The sequence below is a fragment of the Symsagittifera roscoffensis genome, chromosome 5 (assembly GCF_963678635.1).
Source record: "Symsagittifera roscoffensis chromosome 5, txSymRosc1.1, whole genome shotgun sequence".
Classification (NCBI taxonomy): Eukaryota; Metazoa; Xenacoelomorpha; order Acoela; family Convolutidae; genus Symsagittifera; species Symsagittifera roscoffensis.
In genome coordinates this window covers 5307048-5325067 of record NC_087066.1, presented here as the reverse complement: position 1 = coordinate 5325067, position 18020 = coordinate 5307048, and the positions used below count along the sequence as shown (strand labels likewise).

The window sequence follows — 18020 nt, the reverse complement described above, 5'->3', positions numbered from 1 at the left end:
CAAAACAATATTAAACTGATAGACGAGTAAAAACACCTGTTGTATATTTAAAAGCTTGAAAATATTTTATTATGATTGTTGTAATGATTTTAAAAAATGATTTTCTTTACTCGGGTCAAGGCTCAAGTTTTATATCCGAACTATCGCAACAAAACACTATTTCCAAAATTTTCAGATAGGTGAAAAGTGTGATTTTTGCGAATAAAAACATTTCGAGACCGGCACGATAAGATGCAGATACTCACAACTGATTCAAAATTTTTGCGAAACCTGTAAAGTTTTTCTGTCCCTAAAAATTTTGAAACGTTGGTATAGCAAACAACATCAGAATCACGTTTTGGACATTTTATCAAGATGACTATACTTAAAAATTGAGCTATAATTTGAAGTTTTGGATGAACTTAAGAAATCCGGACATAATTTGCAGACCCTGACCCGGATAATTGTATGCTAGGCTATTATTGCTGTAAACGATTTGAAAAAAAAACATTATCTCATTTTGTTTTCTTCCATGATATGGGCATAAATCTAGGCAAGCCTTGATTGACTCCTGTTTCGTCGTGCGCTTTGTGTGATTTTGGGTACAGAACTTGTTTTTTGTCTTTTCCCAGTAGAGCTCCAAAATCTCCGTACGTTCCGTAGGATAAAATCACTACATCGCTCATTGCTATTAAAGCCATTTCTACACCTAAATATAAAAGTTGCTTTACATTGCTGACAAATAGAATAAGACTGCGCGTTCTAGGGTGAAGCTTTGAATGTTCTCATTGCATTTTAACGTATTTGGAGTAGTGAAAGTTTTCAGAAATTGAGTGACATTTAAAAAAACAAAGAAAAATTAGTTTTTTTAAATCATCGCCCCATACACTGTTTAAAGTACAAAGGGATATATTTTGCTTATTGAGAAGTTGAATTGAAAATAGCTCGCCTCAATTCCATTTAAAACCATTTCTAAGAGCAATTTATTCTCCACTGTGTTAATAGCATGAAATATATCGCCCGTTAATTGTACTAATTTGCGCAAATTGGCTATAATTGAACCCCCTTAACGTCCGAAAATATGATCACAGGTGGCATATCTTTTTAATTTTGAGCTCAGGAAACAATAACTTTTGAAATATACTAAAAATTCTGGGCAAAATAGTAAAAATCAAAACATGCCTGGAAAAAAATCCAACCGAGCACAATTATTTTATCAAAAATAGCCGGAACAATCATACTAGTTCTGGATTCTAAATGAGTCTGCTTTTCGTGTGGTTTTTTTTCCAAAATAAAAACTAATTTGACGTAACGTTTTTCCAAAACATTGTTGACATCGCTATTAAAGCCATTTCTACGCTTAAAAGCAGTCTGTTTTTCGTTTGGTTTCTTTTCTCAAAAAAATTACTCTTAAGGTAGCGTTTTTGACAAAAAATTCATAGCAACTCCAAAGATTGATACCCTTATGATGTCAACTTTAGTAAAATCGGTTTGAACAAAAAAACCACCCCAAGCATATATATTCCTCACTGTCTTGGAACGTTGGAACAATAAGACTGCTCATATCAGGTTGAAGCCCTGAATATTCCGACTGCCATTTAAGGTCTATGGGGTGCTGTTTTTTTGAATCAAAATTGATGAAATTTTTTTAAAAAGAACATTTCAAAATATTAGACTTTCATGAGAACCATCCCCCTCACGCTTAAGTTAGGACCGAATTAAAAAATATCACTACTATTTATGTTAGCATTTATGACAAATAGCCTGCTTCTACCAATTTGGAAGAATTTCTTAGACTGATGAAAAATGTTCACGCATAAAAAAGTGCAAAATAGACCGCGCTATTTTTATCCCAGATTGGAAATATTGGTAATCTCTAAACCACCATAACATTACAGATGAGCCCAAATGTGAAAATATCTTTTCAATTCTGAATTATGGGCATTAATATCTTTCGACTGAGTTTAAAAAAATTGTCTGTAGAATAAAACCCACCTCGAGCACAAGTAGTTTTGAATCGTGTCCCGGATCCTTAGGAGGATCCCTCCTCAGGGGGGCCCTCATGTAAAGCAAAATCTTAAGAAAAGGGTCCTTAATATTTGAAGGAACCCTATTCTAGCATTTTGTAAATGAACGTAAGCTTGCACGCATAAATTAGAAGACCCTCTACTTAGAATTTTGATAAGCTTAACTTAAAAACAAGGGACACGATATATAAATTCTTCCAATTCGAAGTTTTTGCTTCTCATTTTTGTGTCCTGGTTAATTACATTAATCAGATTGATTGGTTTGTATCGTTCAGACAAATGAACGTTTGACCTGGTTTAGAATTGTATGTGGAATGGAGTTTTGTGGTAAATAATCAAAATTTGAGGCGATTGTGGCGGCGTAGCTTAACTGTTGGCAGCAGTGAACCATTTTCTCAACTTGTGTTAAGTTTTACAGAAAATTAATAACAGTCTGCAAGAGCAGCTGCCATTTCTAGGCAAAATATCAGCTAAAGATAAGTTTGTCAAGTTTTGAAGAAAAAGAGGGCATTTGACAATCTTAAAATTGAAGGGCATTTGATGATCTGAAGACATTGAAAATGAATTCTTACAATTTAGGGTTGAAAAGTTTTATAAAAATTTGCAGTTTATAGAACCAGTTAAGATCAACAGAAGCATGATCTACACAAACAGAAATATGTAGGATTTTTTCTGCTAATTCACTATCGGTGTCTTGAATGTCGTTTATGTGTGACGTAATTGTCTTTTTTGACTCGTTAAAACTTTAAATTTTCTGTTTTTTTTCCAGTTTCATTGTGATTTCAGCTTGTTCTGGTTTGTCTATGAGATGAAATCAATATCTGGTTCGCGATTTGATGATTGATGTCATGCTCTCTTTTCTAATGCTATTTTCTTAATTGTGGTGTTAAAATTATAATGAGAACTTTTGTCATTTTCAGGTTTTTATAATCGTAAGTATTTAGAGAATATGCTTTTCGTATCAAAAATTCTAATTTTACAGCGAGTTGCCTTATAGTCTCATTTCTGCGAGTTTCATTGCACAGTACTCTTTGATGTTGTTTGTTCCTTTCAGAGACAAACATTTTTGGAAACTCTTGTGTAAAACCTTTCCAATCGAAACTTTTTCTTCTAATGAACTACGTCTAATGACACTTAAAAAATCAATTTAAACGAAAACTCTACTTCAAGACACATAAAAACCCAAAGTGTTTGCTCTGGCTAAATTACACTCATTAGCATGAAAAATTGATGAAGTGCTTGGAATAAAACTTGCTGTTTTTTTTGTTTCACCACACTGCAAGCTGCCAATAGGTTGCCATTAAATCATAACAAAACAGGGCAAAGAAAATTATATCACATCTTTGAGATAACTCCAGCAAAATGTTTCTTGAGTCGCAAAACTCGCATAAAGCCAACTCGTCATAAGCTTCCAAAAATGACTTTACAAGAAAAATTTTTTTATCGAACTTTACTTGATTTTAGAACATGATAAAATCAATATACAGGAAATGGGGCCTTCAAAAGGCGCAACTCGCACGTTTGTTCGAAACCAACTAAAACCGACTGCATTGAACGGATATTTTCACAGCCCATTCAGTTTGAATTGGAAAAGATTTTTTAATCAAACAATTGATCTAGGAGAATTATTGTCAGAAATTTTCTGAAAAAGTTGTACAAAAATTTCACCTTAATACGTAGTTGAAGATACTCATCGATAAAAATTGTTTCGAATCGGTCAAAACACTTTATAGAAGAAATTACCCAAGTTGTTGATTAATCAAAATTCAATGTGGGAATTAACTTTAAAAGACAAATTTGTTCAGTGTTGTTCACGAGAATCAATACCCATTTCTTTGGTTTTTGCTTTACATGAGACCCTCACCCTTAGGAAGGACCCATTTCGTCCTACGAGAATCAAGGACAAATTTCGTAGGTTTTTGTCTTTACGTGAGACACCCCCCCCCCCTTTAGGAAGGACCTCCCTTCAGAATCCGGGACACGATACAATACTACTAGCACAAATATTCGTCCATTTTCCTCGAAAGTCGCAATATTTAAAGAGAACGTACAAACCTTCATATGTCTTTCTCTTCAGCATTTTTGTCTCAAATGGGGCAACAACGACAACCTTGTAAGAATCGAAGTCCTTTTTGTGCGAACGTAAGAAATTGGCTACATCTGAGTCTGTGTGGCCAACAACGTAGAACACTGGGTTCTAAAATATAGACAAAGCAGCTTGAACTGTTTTTAATCAAGATTTGAGCAATTAGATTACTTTTAACTTTGCTTTAGATACGATATCTTACCAAATCTTATTAGAATCATGCAAGACTTTAGTTTATTTCGAAATGTGTTGTCTTTTAACAATCGCATAAGTCTTGCAAGAAAACCCTTTATGTCATTTTGTGATGATAAACTACGCTTTTTTAAATTCATATCTGATTTGAATAGGGAACTTTGATTCGGATGGCGCAATGATTCACTTTCTCAGGTTTGGATGAAGAAAAAGTGAAGAAAAAGAGTCAACTTGCGTTGTACGTGTTGGACACATTCTTGAAGGCTTCCTGCATATAGTTTGTCGAAAAGAAGACTTCGGGTCCCCATTTGTGACCCCGCAAGTGACCTGCATTCGCATGTGGACATACACAACGGAACAATTGGTCTCTATTGAACAATTGTTCACTTCATTCAATTTCTTAAAGATCAATCTCGCATCATTCCACACGTCTTCGTTGAAGAAAATTCGAGAACGGAATTCGGCAAAATGAGCTAAAATGTCAGCGATACACATCATAATGGTTATAAATAAAACACCACATGGTTAGAAGTTGGAAATGCCAGCCAATCAAAAATCTTGTATTTTAAATCCTGTTCTAGTTAGATGAACAGTGGTTAGAAGATTTTAATTGTTTCTATTTCGGGAGAAGATGTTTACTCGGTCCGTTTTTACTAAGTTACATCGGCCAAAAAATGAATTATCGGATCAATTTCACATCATTCTGCGGATCAATTTCACATCATGCACCTAAATCAGTTCACGGAAATGATTTTGGCTTGATTTTGTAATACTGGGTTCAGGACCGTTGTTTTAATCAAAAGCATGTGAACAAAAACTATGATTTTCTGAGGGAGCGGATTGAAGACAACCCGTTTGATCTGTAAAAAACATTGTAAGAGGCCTTAAGCATAGTTTCCGGGTCTAGTTGCCCGAAATATGCTTCGACTGTGAAAGCTGAGCAGGTGCATTTTTACGACTGAAAATCCGCAATCAAGAAGCATTTTGAAGTCGAGCACAAAGTCGAATTCTAACTGACTTCGGTCGAGAAAGACAAAAAAAGAAGCCGAGCACATTCGTAACATATCCAAATTGGAAGCATAGGTCGAGCACAGTCGAAACATAGGTCGAGCACAGTCGAAACATAGGTCGAGCACAGTCGAAACATAGGTCGAGCACAGTCGAAACATAGGTCGAGCACAGTCGAAACATAGGTCGAGCACATCGAAACATAGGTCGAGCACAGTCGAAACATAGGTCGAGCACAGTCGAAACATAGGTCGAGCACAGTCGAAACATAAGTCGAGCACAGTCGAAAAATAGGTCGAGCACAGTCGAAACATAGGTCGAGCACAGTCGAAATATAAGTCGAGCACAGTCGAAATATAGGTCGAGCACAGTCGAAACATAGATGAACCACAGTCGAACTGACTCAGGAAAAATGGGCTTATAAAGGCAAAAGTCGCCGTTTTTTGCCATAACAAGTGCAACAACAAGCAAATAGCACAATAAATTAGAATATATATATACACACACATATATTTAAACATTAAAAAATTTATATGTTCTTAACGTTCAATTAGGTAGACCAGCATGTTTTTGATCATATACAGAACCACCAAGGTAAGGCCTACACCTTGTCCCAATGTGAAAAATAACTTATTTTCTAGCGACAACGACAAGACAACATTGTCAAAACAAAAACGCAAAGCTAGAAAAACAATGAAATTAAACTGAAATATTTCATTGTAATTTGCCTAAGAATAATGTCAACTTTTTTTTTCAAAAAACTAGATAATTCAGAACCCATCCAAAAAAAAAATATTTGTGGAATGACGCAAAAATTCCTAATTATGTCTCGAAACTGGAAACTTTTGATCATTTCTGAACTTGTTGTCAGAAAAAATCAAAGAGTTTTAGAATCGTTAACGAAAAAAATATGTTAACAGTAACTCTGTAGCTCTTAAACATACGTGCAAAAAACGCGTAAATTTGATTAACATGCTGCAAATTGAGGAGTATTTTCTCATCATGTGTGCAAAATAATGTCAATGTTTCAAAAAAAAATCGAAAATAGTTCAATTTCTAAAAAATAACTTACAAATATAGATTTAAATTTTAAAAAAGTTATCAAAAATCAATTTCAATTTGATTTCAAAATCATTTTCAAAATTATCAAAATCAATTTCAATTTCAAAGTTAAAATTTATGTCGTTTTTCTACGCAAAATGGGAGATTTTTTCCCATTGTTTTGATTGTTTGTACATTTTTGCTTCAAACAGACTCGAAATTTTGATTTATTTAAAATGAAATTTTTTAATTGCACAAATAAAAATTCGCACAATCTTTGTTCACAGTTCCTCAATCGACGAGCTGTCGAATATTTTTGCAAAGAACGTAAGTTTTGAAAGAAGTAGAAGGTAAATCTAGTGTCGCTTACGTTGCTGTTGGTTTTCTGGGTGATTCGCTCACTGGACTCATACAGTTTGAAAAGCTCCGTCCTTGGTGAATTAGGAATTAATAGAATGGTTGGGCAAAAGTTCTTGTTGTCAAAATCTTGATCAATATGAGAAATTCAGGAAACTCTGTTTTAATGGAACTTTAAACTATTTCCTTTCCAGTTGGAGCAATTTTCAATATGGTAAATTGCAAAAACAAATCTTACTGTTTTCTGCCAATAAAAATAGAAAAGACACAAAACAAGTAAAATTAAGATTATTACGGATAGTCTAATACACTTCATCAGTTATGTTTTAGGTACTAACCAATTAGAAAAATTTGATTAAACCATGTTTTGATCTGCGTAGAAAATTTCCTGATATTGATTGTTATTCGCATGAAAAATTGATTGTTTTACCTTTTATCTGGCAAAGTTTCATTTTTTCGAAAATTACTTAGAGGAATTATCACTGAACTGAACAAAATTTCATTCAGAGAACTTTTTCAAAATCAGCTATTTCATCAAAATGTTTCACTCTTGATAAATGTTTTGTTGTAAAAAAAAGTTCGTATCCCATATCCTCATCTTAGTTGAAACTTTCCTTTTTTGATTTATGAGGCGGCCGTTTTTTTTGCGAAGTGCTTCTAGGTGTATGAAAAGTTGTTGTTCAATTTCTCTAATTCTTTTATTTGAGTTTTCGCCATTTGTTTTGGAAGATATTTCCTGAAATGCTCACTTAACTGGAAATTTATACTAAAAGTGAGAATGTTGAGAGGTACAGTATCAATCTCAAAGGGAAAGAAAATAGCTCATTTTTTCTTTTATTGTGTTTTCTTTCGGACTTCCAAGATTTTCATCAGTTGTTCATCATTTGATAATATAAAGTACAATTTGTTCTGTCAAACTCCTATTAGTTCATTTAATTTGCAGATATTTCAACGAAAATAACTAAAAAACGATAATTCAATAAAAACTTGATATGGTGATTTTTTAACCTAGTTGTACACAAAAATTATGTTAACTCTTTAACGGGTACTCATTAGATAAAATGGTTTTGGAAATTGATAACGAAAATTTTATCCAGTGCTGATTTAAATTAACCGGACAAAACGCGTTAAACTTTAGTTTCATCTTTTCATGTTTAACGTCTGCATAGAACGTTTCATGTTTTATTTAACCAGTTGCAAAAATCGTTTTTTCTCAAAATCATTTTGCGGCATCTGTTTTAAGTTGGTAAAGTTGGCAAGTTGTGGGATCTGTTTCAAGTTGGTAAAGTTTTTGTAATTATCTTGTTTTATACTTTTTTTTCTTAATAAAAACTAGTCTAACCAAAAAATGCCTTAATGACACAAAAAGAAAAATCACACAATTTTTTTTACAAAATTTTAATCGGAGAGCTGTCGAGCAACAGTTCGCGATAGAATTCAATCGTTTTCTAGTTTTGACTGCCCATGGCTCTCTGGGGGCTTACTCAATAAAACCAGAGGTGCTGAAAACCGCATATTTTTGTCAAATTTGAATGGATTGTCAACTGATTATTCCTCACCATTTGCTTGCCTGTTTTTTTTGGATTAGTCTATATTACCGTTTATACGATTTGATATAAAGCATGATTATTATATTGTTTTGATTAAATCGCCTTTTCTCCAATCAAACCGAAATACAAAAAATGATCGCAGGTAGATTTTCTAAGTTTCAAGCTGAAAAGATCAATAGTTTGCAGTTGTTTTAGAAAAAAAACTTATTTATGTCATTTTTTTTTTGAGAACAAAATTATTTTATTTTGAGTTTGTTTTAGTATTTAGCACAAAAAGATTCAAACCGAACACAAATACTTTTTTTCGAAATAGCGCATTTCCATGTTTTTGCGAATCTAGAAAAGAATCAGGTTCAGAAATAAACACTGCGCATGCAGAAAACGTTTGGTTTAAATTTTTCATCCTCAAGTATCTCGTTCATGGTGAAAAAACAGCGTGGACATAAATTATTCCGATGCCATCGATTCTGATTTCTCTTTTCTGCATATGAAGTACTCACCCAAAAGAAATCTTGTATCAATTCGGAATCTCAAGTTTCATTGAGAGTTTTTCGTCATTCGATCTCTTTTTCTTCTCGAAAAATCAGTGCTGATTTAAGTTATTTGGACGCCTTGGATTTTGTTTTCAGTCTTTTAACAGTTTTTGGACTATCGTGATAGATTTAAGTTTTCTATCCTTGATTTTCTAAAGCAGTGGCTCCACTTGGTAAACAAATTATGTAAAAACGAGTTTTTGTTTTAGACCGACAAAATTTAATAATCATATAATGACATAAATTTTGCAGTTTAATTTGCAACTATTTGTTTGAAAACTATTTTGAAGCATCTAGGGCAAAATATTGGATATTCTTCATGTGAGGCGGCCTAATTGGCGGTATCTCTAGACAGAATTCGTTCAAAAGTTAACAAAGTACTTATTGACTTTTTTTTCACTAAATCAAGCCAATAATTACCCATTTTGGGGAACATTTTCGCAATACAAAATGCGTCATAAAAAAATTGCTGAACTAATCTCAGGCCAATTTGATACAACTGCGTTGCATTGCTAGATGCGTTGCACAGCTTTTTTGCCTCATTATCCCAAAATGGCCAAGCTACCAGTTTCAAAACCCCGACTTTACAAAAATTGAACGCCCGTGAAACACTTTTAGTTTCACCAGCGTTTTTTCTGTAAAGTTGGGGTTTTTAAACTGAAATTTTGGCCAATTTGGGATAAATTAGAAAAATAAAGTTGCAACTCATAATCTAGCAATGTAACATATTTTTATCAAATTGGCCTGAAAGTACATCAGTATTTTAGGTAAAAAAATTGAGCTGATTTTATCGACATCGTTAGGACAGTATAAAAAAATTTAATATGTTTTTTGTGATTTTATTCAAAAAGTGGAGCAACAACCTCAACCTCAGCTGGTGGGTTTTAGCAAATCGAAATCGAGTATTTTACGAAATACTGAGCAAATTTTTCCCAAATAGATTCTCGCTGGATGGTGGATGCTCGGCTCAAGCAAAAAAACTTTAAAAAATTTCAACTGCAGTTGAAAGCTTTCAATTTTTCTTAACTTCAGTTTTTTAGCGCATCTTTTTGACTGAGTGTGTGTTAGTTTTTCTGAAGATTTCATATTCAACATGGGCGTATTCGGTTCATTTGATTTAGTTGGATGTTTCTTTTCCATCAAGTTTTTGTGTTGAATTCCCGAAACCAAAAAAAAAATCATAGGAAAATTTTTGAAATAACTTTAAAATAAATCTTGTTGACTCTGGTTTTTCTTCTTCCCATTTGTAAAAGATCAAAATGCATCTCCAAGACAAATTACAGAATGGGTGAAAACAAATTTTTTTTATAAGTTATCTAAAAAACTCTTTTTTCTATGAAAAATTATTGAACAAACTCATGGTTCACATTTAGAAAAAAGCGTGATAAAGTTCCTTTTTTCCTAGCAGGCCTGTCGCAAAATTTGGTTTTCCCTATCCGAAAAACTCAAGCAAGCTTAAGCCAAAATTTCGTGAAAATTTCCCCAATCAAAAGTTGTAAAATCTCTATAAAATAGAATAAACCCGGGTTGAAGTCCCAACGTTAACTAGCGCTTTTTCTGTAGTATCCCGGTAATCGCTTTGTTCCAGCCCTGGTTCATGTAAATATCAAAGCATTTTGCATAGCTAAGCCTAGGATATTTCAGAGCTTTTTCAGTAATGATTCCGTAGAAAATCAGCGCTAAAACTTAAGAAATTTTACAGCATTTTAATAGCCTTCAAATAAGAGTGTGAGTTTATAAGCCCTTCAGTTTGTTCAAAGCTAACTATTCGTGGCGCAAAGGGCAGCAGATATGTCTACTAAACTGATGGGTGCTGGATTGGATCCCAGTAGAGCATTAATTTTGCTCGTTTTGATATGATTTTTATCGCTGTTTCATCACTGAAAAATAGCCAAATAAGCGATTTTCAAATGATAAAATTTGCTATTGTGGCAATGAACATCGATAGTTCATTGATGGGGATCTCACCCCGGGAAGGGAATGTGAACTCACACTCCAGGAAGCCAAAACTAAAAATTCTCTAATTAAAAAAGTAAAATTCCAAAAATAGAGTTATTGCCGTAAGTCCTCTAAATTAATTATAAATTCTCTGACAACTAGTTTAAATTGTTTGACCGAAAAAAATTCCGTTTCTTTCTATTTTTGTTTTTCTGACTCGTTTTTTTTAAAAACATCTTTTTTGAGTTTTCCAAAGCTTAAGCAATTCAAAACGGCTGAAGCTCCTGTCACCCATCCATTTTCTACTGCTTCAATTCGAGACTTTGCGTGACTCAAGTAGGGAATATTCGGATCTTTGCGCAATCTTCGCGACTCAAAAACCTCTGTGCGACTGCGAAATTTAGAAGCGCAATCCCTTTCGCGCGATGGGACGGTATTCGGTCGCGACTTGAGTTGCAGACATCAAACCGGGTGGTGAAAAAACTACACGAGCGTGAAAAAACTACACAGATAGAGTGTCACTTTCATCGAACGACAACCTCAACCTCGCTAAAATTTTCAACCAATATAAATTGAAGATTTTACAAAACTCTGAGCAAATTTATTCCAACATAAACAGTGGGATGAAAAATACTCGCATCAGGCGAAAAAGCTTAAAACGTTCGACTGCTACTGAATTTTCCACTTTTTTAAATACCACACATGTTGAGAAGTTTTTAAATCCGTTTCTATAGCTCCCTTTGCGTTATTTATACCCAATATTAGCATAAATAAGTGGTATTCGGTACATTTGAATTAGATGATTTGACTGTTAAAAAAGTGTTCCCTGTTGCCTCGGGATTCGAACCTGGTTTAGTTCAGCTTTTTTCTGTGTATTTTTTTGTAGAATCAAAGGGTCGGTTTAAGATCTCACCGTTAACGAAGAATGGTAGAAAAGTGGGCCAATGAGGAAGTTGAGCCCGCTTTCCTTTCATGTCATCTGGCACTTCTCCGTAGGCCTGGACTCCTTTTTTCCAGATCTCTTTCACCGATGGTTCCACATACCGACCTGGATCTGTTGGTTTCTCAAGATTGCAATCTAAAAACGATACCTTAAAAATAAGTGGCTTAGAGCATTTGAATTCCGATTTTTGAAGAAAGCAGTCTACTAAAAACTGGATCAGTGTAATATCCTCCCAGACTAATTTAATATATGCATTTGGTAAATTATAGAACCATTAATAAATAAAACCCCGATGTCCCGAGTGGGAAGAATGGAGGCAGCGCCGAACTGGGCAAGAGACGGGTTCCTTTTTGAAGCAAAACCAAATGGCATAAACATATTTCGCCGCTCTTAAAATTAGTGACGCATTTTCGTCCTTAATATCTTACGCTCAAAAGTCAAGTAAAGCATGCTACTCAGGTTGACAGGATCAAATTATGCATGGACCTTATGGATCTAACGAAGTCTGATGATTGAATCGACACATCGAGAAAAAATTGAGAAAAAATTAACCTCGTACACAGTTGATGCACAAATTAATCAGGGCAAGTCGATACATGAGTCAACCAGGGTCGTTAACTGAGTCAACCAGGGTGGACACATGAGTCAACCAGGGTCGTTAAATGAGTCAACCAGGGTAGATACATGAGTCAACCAGGGTCGTTAAATGAGTCAACCAGGGTAGATACATGAGTCAACTAGGGTCGTTAAATGAGTCAACCAGGGTAGATACATGAGTCAACCAGGGTCGTTAAATGAGTCAACCAGGGTAGATACATGAGTCAACCAGGGTAGATACATGAGTCAACCATGGTAGATACATGAGTCAACCAGGGTAGATACATGAGTCAACCAGGGTAGATACATGAGTCAACCAGGGTCGTTAAATGAGTCAACCAGGGTAGATACATGAGTCAACCAGGGTCGTTAAATGAGTCAACCAGTGTAGATACATGAGTCAACCAGGGTAGATACATGAGTCAACCATGGTAGATACATGAGTCAACCAGGGTCGTTAAATGAGTCAACCAGTGTAGATACATGAGTCAACCAGGGTCGTTAAATGAGTCAACCAGGGTAGATACATGAGTCAACTAGGGTCGTTAAATGAGTCAACCAGGGTAGATACATGAGTCAACCAGGGTCGTTAAATGAGTCAACCAGGGTAGATACATGAGTCAACCAGGGTAGATACATGAGTCAACCATTGTAGATACATGAGTCAACCAGGGTAGATACATGAGTCAACCAGGGTAGATACATGAGTCAACCAGGGTCGTTAAATGAGTCAACCAGGGTAGATACATGAGTCAACCAGGGTCGTTAAATGAGTCAACCAGGGTAGATACATGAGTCAACCATGGTAGATACATGAGTCAACCAGGGTCGTTAAATGAGTCAACCAGTGTAGATACATGAGTCAACCAGGGTCGTTAAATGAGTCAACCAGGGTAGATACATGAGTCAACCAGGGTCGTTAAATGAGTCAACCAGGGTAGATACATGAGTCAACCAGGGTAGATACATGAGTCAACCAGGGTAGATACATGAGTCAGCCAGGGTAGATACATGAGTCAACCAGAGTAGATGCATGAGTCAACCAGGTTCGTTATTTGAGTCGACCGGGGCAGATACATAGGTTGAGCAGGGTCGATATATGAGTCGACCAAGGTCAATCAAGGTAGAAAAATGCGTCGATAAAGTTCGACGAAATTGGAAAAATTAAGAATGAATAGCTTAACTTTCAATCATTTCAAAATGAATAACTTACACCAGCAACAATCATTAGCAAGATCAGCAGACTCAACAACAACAGCCAACAACCAGCATCAATAATATGAAGCCCAGAACGAAATCAGCATAGCCGACTTATTTCTATGACAGCTCTAACCGATATCAGCCGAGCCGAGCTTCTAGTTTTTAAATTTAGGAACCACACCAACCCCCTTTTTTCTTTATTAAATTTTGAAATTGCAAATTGAGGCCGGCTGTAACGTGTCCTATTGCATCAATTGACATATAACCGAGCTGTTCACTGCAAAATTGGAAACTCTGCCGAAATAAATGGAATCAGACAAACTCAAAAAAGAAAAATAGCAAAAATTGAACTAAATATAACTTGCAACGAAATAGTTCAATACTTTTAACTTCTAGAGAGTGGGAAATTTGATAAGAGAAAAAAAAGAGTACACCATTTGTTTTCTACAGAATCAGACTGCTGCTTTTGAGTTTTTCCTCATTATGCTCTTAAATTTTTTCCGTTTTTCTTAGTTTGACTTTTGTTGCAATTTGAAAGTACACATGTTAGTTCATAAGCGCTGATTGCTATATTAGGCACGGGTGCTGCCTCATTATAATTTTTCAGCAATTTAACGTTTCCCAAAGTTAACAAAGTTAAATTTTCTCAAGATATCAAAGACGAGTTTCGCTCCTAATTTTCTCAGGCTCTCATTTTTTGATTGAGTTTTTTTGATGTTTTTTATGTTGACTACGTGTTTTTTGTCTCTGGTCAAGCCAAATTTTTTCTCACGGTCGTTAGTATTCAATTTTTTTGCAGTCTTTCAGCCAAAACTAGGATACCGTCATCTGCACAAAATGTCACTTTTCAGTTCACAAAAATTTGATCTGATCATAAAATAAATCAGAAAAAGAAGGGACCCCAAAATTAACCCTGCAGAAATCAGAGGAACCCGAAGAAATGGTTTTAAAGAAAACGTTTTATTTTCTACATTAAAAATATGGGATCGCCCACCTAGGTATGTGGGGCTTGGGTTTTCTTCACAAACCTTTAATCAATAAGTCCTTCAATTTTGCATCGAAAATCAAAGGTCAAATATCTGAAAAATTTTGAGAAGTCAAGTGTTGTGTGTTTCACTGTATCATTGTCATTTAAAAGATTACCGTAGACATTTACTTATTTCCGTCATTGCTTCAAATTTTCCGTGATTATTGCATAAACAAAACAGTGCAACCGCCAATACTTACTTTGGATCTACTTAACAATCTCCCCCTTTCAAGAAAGGGGGGGATCTTTAGTAGGTACAATAGGGGGGGGGGGGGGGTAGATCCAATACTTTTTGAAATCCTTTATTGAGCATACAGCATCAATAAATTTCATGTGGTATGAAAAATTCATACGGCACGGAGTGTTATCTGACAAAAAACCCGAGCACATCTGTTTTTTCTTTTTTCAAAATTCGGAACAAACAGCGTTATAGGAAACGTTTTCTTAAAATTTAAAAGGGGCGAGCTGAAATACTGTCGTAACTTTGCGCTATATTCCAATCATAAACTGCCGATTTGACTTCAAATTACATTTTTAATCAAATATCAGATGCCTTTCAGATGTAACAACAAACTTCACTGGAAAGGGCTTGGTAAAAAGCCAGTTTTTTTTCGAAAGTCGGCGACATCGCAAAATACAAACCTAACAAACTTATCTAAGGTCAAACGGCGTACCTTTCGGCAGACTCATGCAAAATGCGGATCCATCATTATTTCGGCACAGTCTACTGACATTGAAGACTGGAGATAAAATTTCTTGCTGGCGAGTGCTCAACATAAGTTTGATTCCAAACTGCAGATGGACAGCGAAGCCGAATGCCAGGAGTCCTAACTCGTTTCCTAGGCCACTACGGCATACTGACGAACTGTAGCCATGATAATCGGCGTAGTTCTGGAACTCCTCGCATTTCTGCAAAAGAGGACCGTTTTCGTATCCAGATTTGTATATTACTGCACTAAAAACCTCCGGGAGTTTTTTGTCTTCTTCACTTTTTGGAGCAATTAAAATAGTTTGCCGGAATGATTGATGTATGTACACCGAGATAATAACGTTTAAAGCGAGGATTATGAATACAATAAAAATTGATTTGCTGTATGAAACCCGATCTGTAGCCATAAACTGCAATAAATTTAAGAAACAGCTATTTTATATTATATATCTATCACTAAAAATTTTGCGTCTAATATAAGAATCTTATACACGATAGCTATAACACTGTTTTGGTAGTGCGTGTAGTTTTATGACTTGTACGTAGAATATTGTTGGTGTCCATTATAACTTTCAATCATGAAGATATGATTCGAAAACTTTTTAAGACAGAAACATTCATGAAACATAAAAAAATGTTCAGTTTTGTCTTTGCAGTTTTTGAAGATGCACAAGGCTATGGTAAACGTTTATATGCTAAACGAACCCATTCGGTAAATGAATGAAATCAGAAACTGCGATTTCATATTTCATTATTGATTGTTGTATCCACTAGAAGAAACGAGCGAGTGCTTGTAACCCGACATAAACTAAAGATGGTTTGTTCGAACTTCTGACAAAATAAGTTTTTATTTCGAAACATTTTGTTTCGAAATAAAAATCTATCACCTGAAAAAGATTTATTTTTATCTGATTGTGGCAACCACTTCACAAAGCGATTAAAGAGAAACTATGGGGTACATAATGAGTGTATATTAGTGCCATTAGAAACATTTTTAGAATCGCTGAGACAAAACTAAACGTCGAAAAAAGCGCCAAAAGGGGATCCTTTAGGTCGTCAGGGGATCGAATCCCTGAGGGTTTGGGTTTCCCCTTGTTTCCGCTACTGCAAGTGAGTGTTTAGAAAGAGTCGGATGATAGATCACAATTAAGTCCCTAAACAGATGTGATTCCGCAAAAATGAAAAATTTTTGAGAGAAAATGCAATAAAGATTAGTCTGAAATACTCATTGTTTTAAATTTTTAGATTGAGTAAAAAATTATTGAAAAAAAAGAGTTTCAATATTGAGAAAGACTTCTCGAAAGACTTCTCGAAGAGGGAAGTTCTAAATGTTCTATCTACCCATTGAGGTTACTATGAAAACTATTCGATTGTTAATTGTTCTAACAATGGGAGCTATGTTAAAAAGTTGATTAATTGTTTTGATACGCCCTCTACGCGCTATGTTAGGTCAAAACAATATAAATTACCTGAGACAAAGTACAACTAAAAATCAAATCCGTTTCTCGATTCAGCTTGTAATGATTAAATTCGCTGCTGTCGTTTAAATAGAACAAAAATGATTGCGCGTTAACCCCAACTTCGCAATTTTTAAACCTTTGTAATTTCACAAACTTTGACTGCCGTAAAGTCTGGTTTTTATTTCGAGCTCAAATCATAAATTGATTTCAGAAGATAGAATATGCAGTGCTGACAAAATGAAGAAAACTTGAATTTTCCAACGCGTTTTTCTCAATTTGGGTTAAGATTAGACAAAAAGTTAATTAAAATTAATTTTTTGTCTTATGTCTTTTTGTTCAACATTAATATGGTGCATTTTCAATTCTCCCAAAAATTTGAGTAAATCACATTTCTTGACTATCAAGCAAAAATAATTTCTCTTATACAGGTTTTTGGAGATTTAACATTCCTAAAACTTTGTTGGGCTGTGTAAGAGGTTTCTTGTGATTATATATTTCTCATCAATTAACAAAGTAGTTTCAGCGTAATTCTTGATTATTTGAAAAAAAGCCAAAATGACCCATTTTTGGGCTAATACTTTGGTTGAGAATTTTGGAGACAAAATTGCACCATATTATTCCTGATGAAATTCTTGGCAAAAAATGCTTATGAAAATTCAACTTTTGTTCATTGTGTCCAGATAATTTAAATCAGCACTGTATATTGTCCAGTTTACAGTGCTGATTTAAGGCTAATGCAAATTTGGCTAATGCAAAAAATAACACATTACAAATGTTTCGTCAACTTCTTCGAAAGAAAAGTACTGTTATACGGGGGAGACCAAACTCAACACTTTTCAAGAAAAAACAACAATGTTTTAGCGCATAAACAGTCGAGTAATACGTACTATAAATTCAATTAAGTAGGGCGTCTATAGTATAATGATTTAATTACCAGAGTGCCAAACCCTTGTCTGTCCAAACAGTCACATTCAAAATAGTTCATTACAAAACAGCCCGGAAAAGTGTGAAAAAGGCGTTTAAAACAGTCTTATAAACAACTTTTTTGCGGGCGCTGCAGTCGTGTCACCGTGTTGCGAACTTGTCAACAAGTGGTACGGCTATTTACTGAACTTAGAATCGGTTGTCGCCGACAGCCGGCTAGTTGTCTACGACCGTTTAAAGTTCATATGCACTGTTTTGTATCGGACTGCTTTTGCTCATATTCCCAATCGTTTTAGATTTTTTTGTATTGGATTGTTTTGTTTGGAAGTTTTTTATATTCACCGTTGATATGTAAATTTACAAGATATCTATTTGATGTCTGATCGAAATAGTCGAGAGTTCAATCTCAAAACGAGGTTTCTTGTTCATGACCTTATGTATGGGTGCAT

At 34.8% G+C, this 18020-nt stretch overlaps 1 protein-coding gene across 1 annotated transcript; it reads right to left on the bottom strand.

The window, feature by feature from the left end:
* Positions 1-415: 415 nt before the first annotated feature.
* LOC134846196 (uncharacterized) lies at positions 416-15696 on the bottom strand. Its single transcript, XM_063863447.1, has 5 exons — positions 15153-15696; positions 11625-11789; positions 4520-4757; positions 4062-4203; positions 416-688 (listed from the first exon to the last, which is right to left on the bottom strand). Exons 1-4 carry the CDS (start codon positions 15592-15594, stop codon positions 4161-4163), a joined length of 888 nt encoding a protein of 295 aa, XP_063719517.1. The 5' UTR covers positions 15595-15696; the 3' UTR covers positions 416-688; positions 4062-4160.
* Between the last annotated feature and the right edge of the window lie 2324 nt (positions 15697-18020).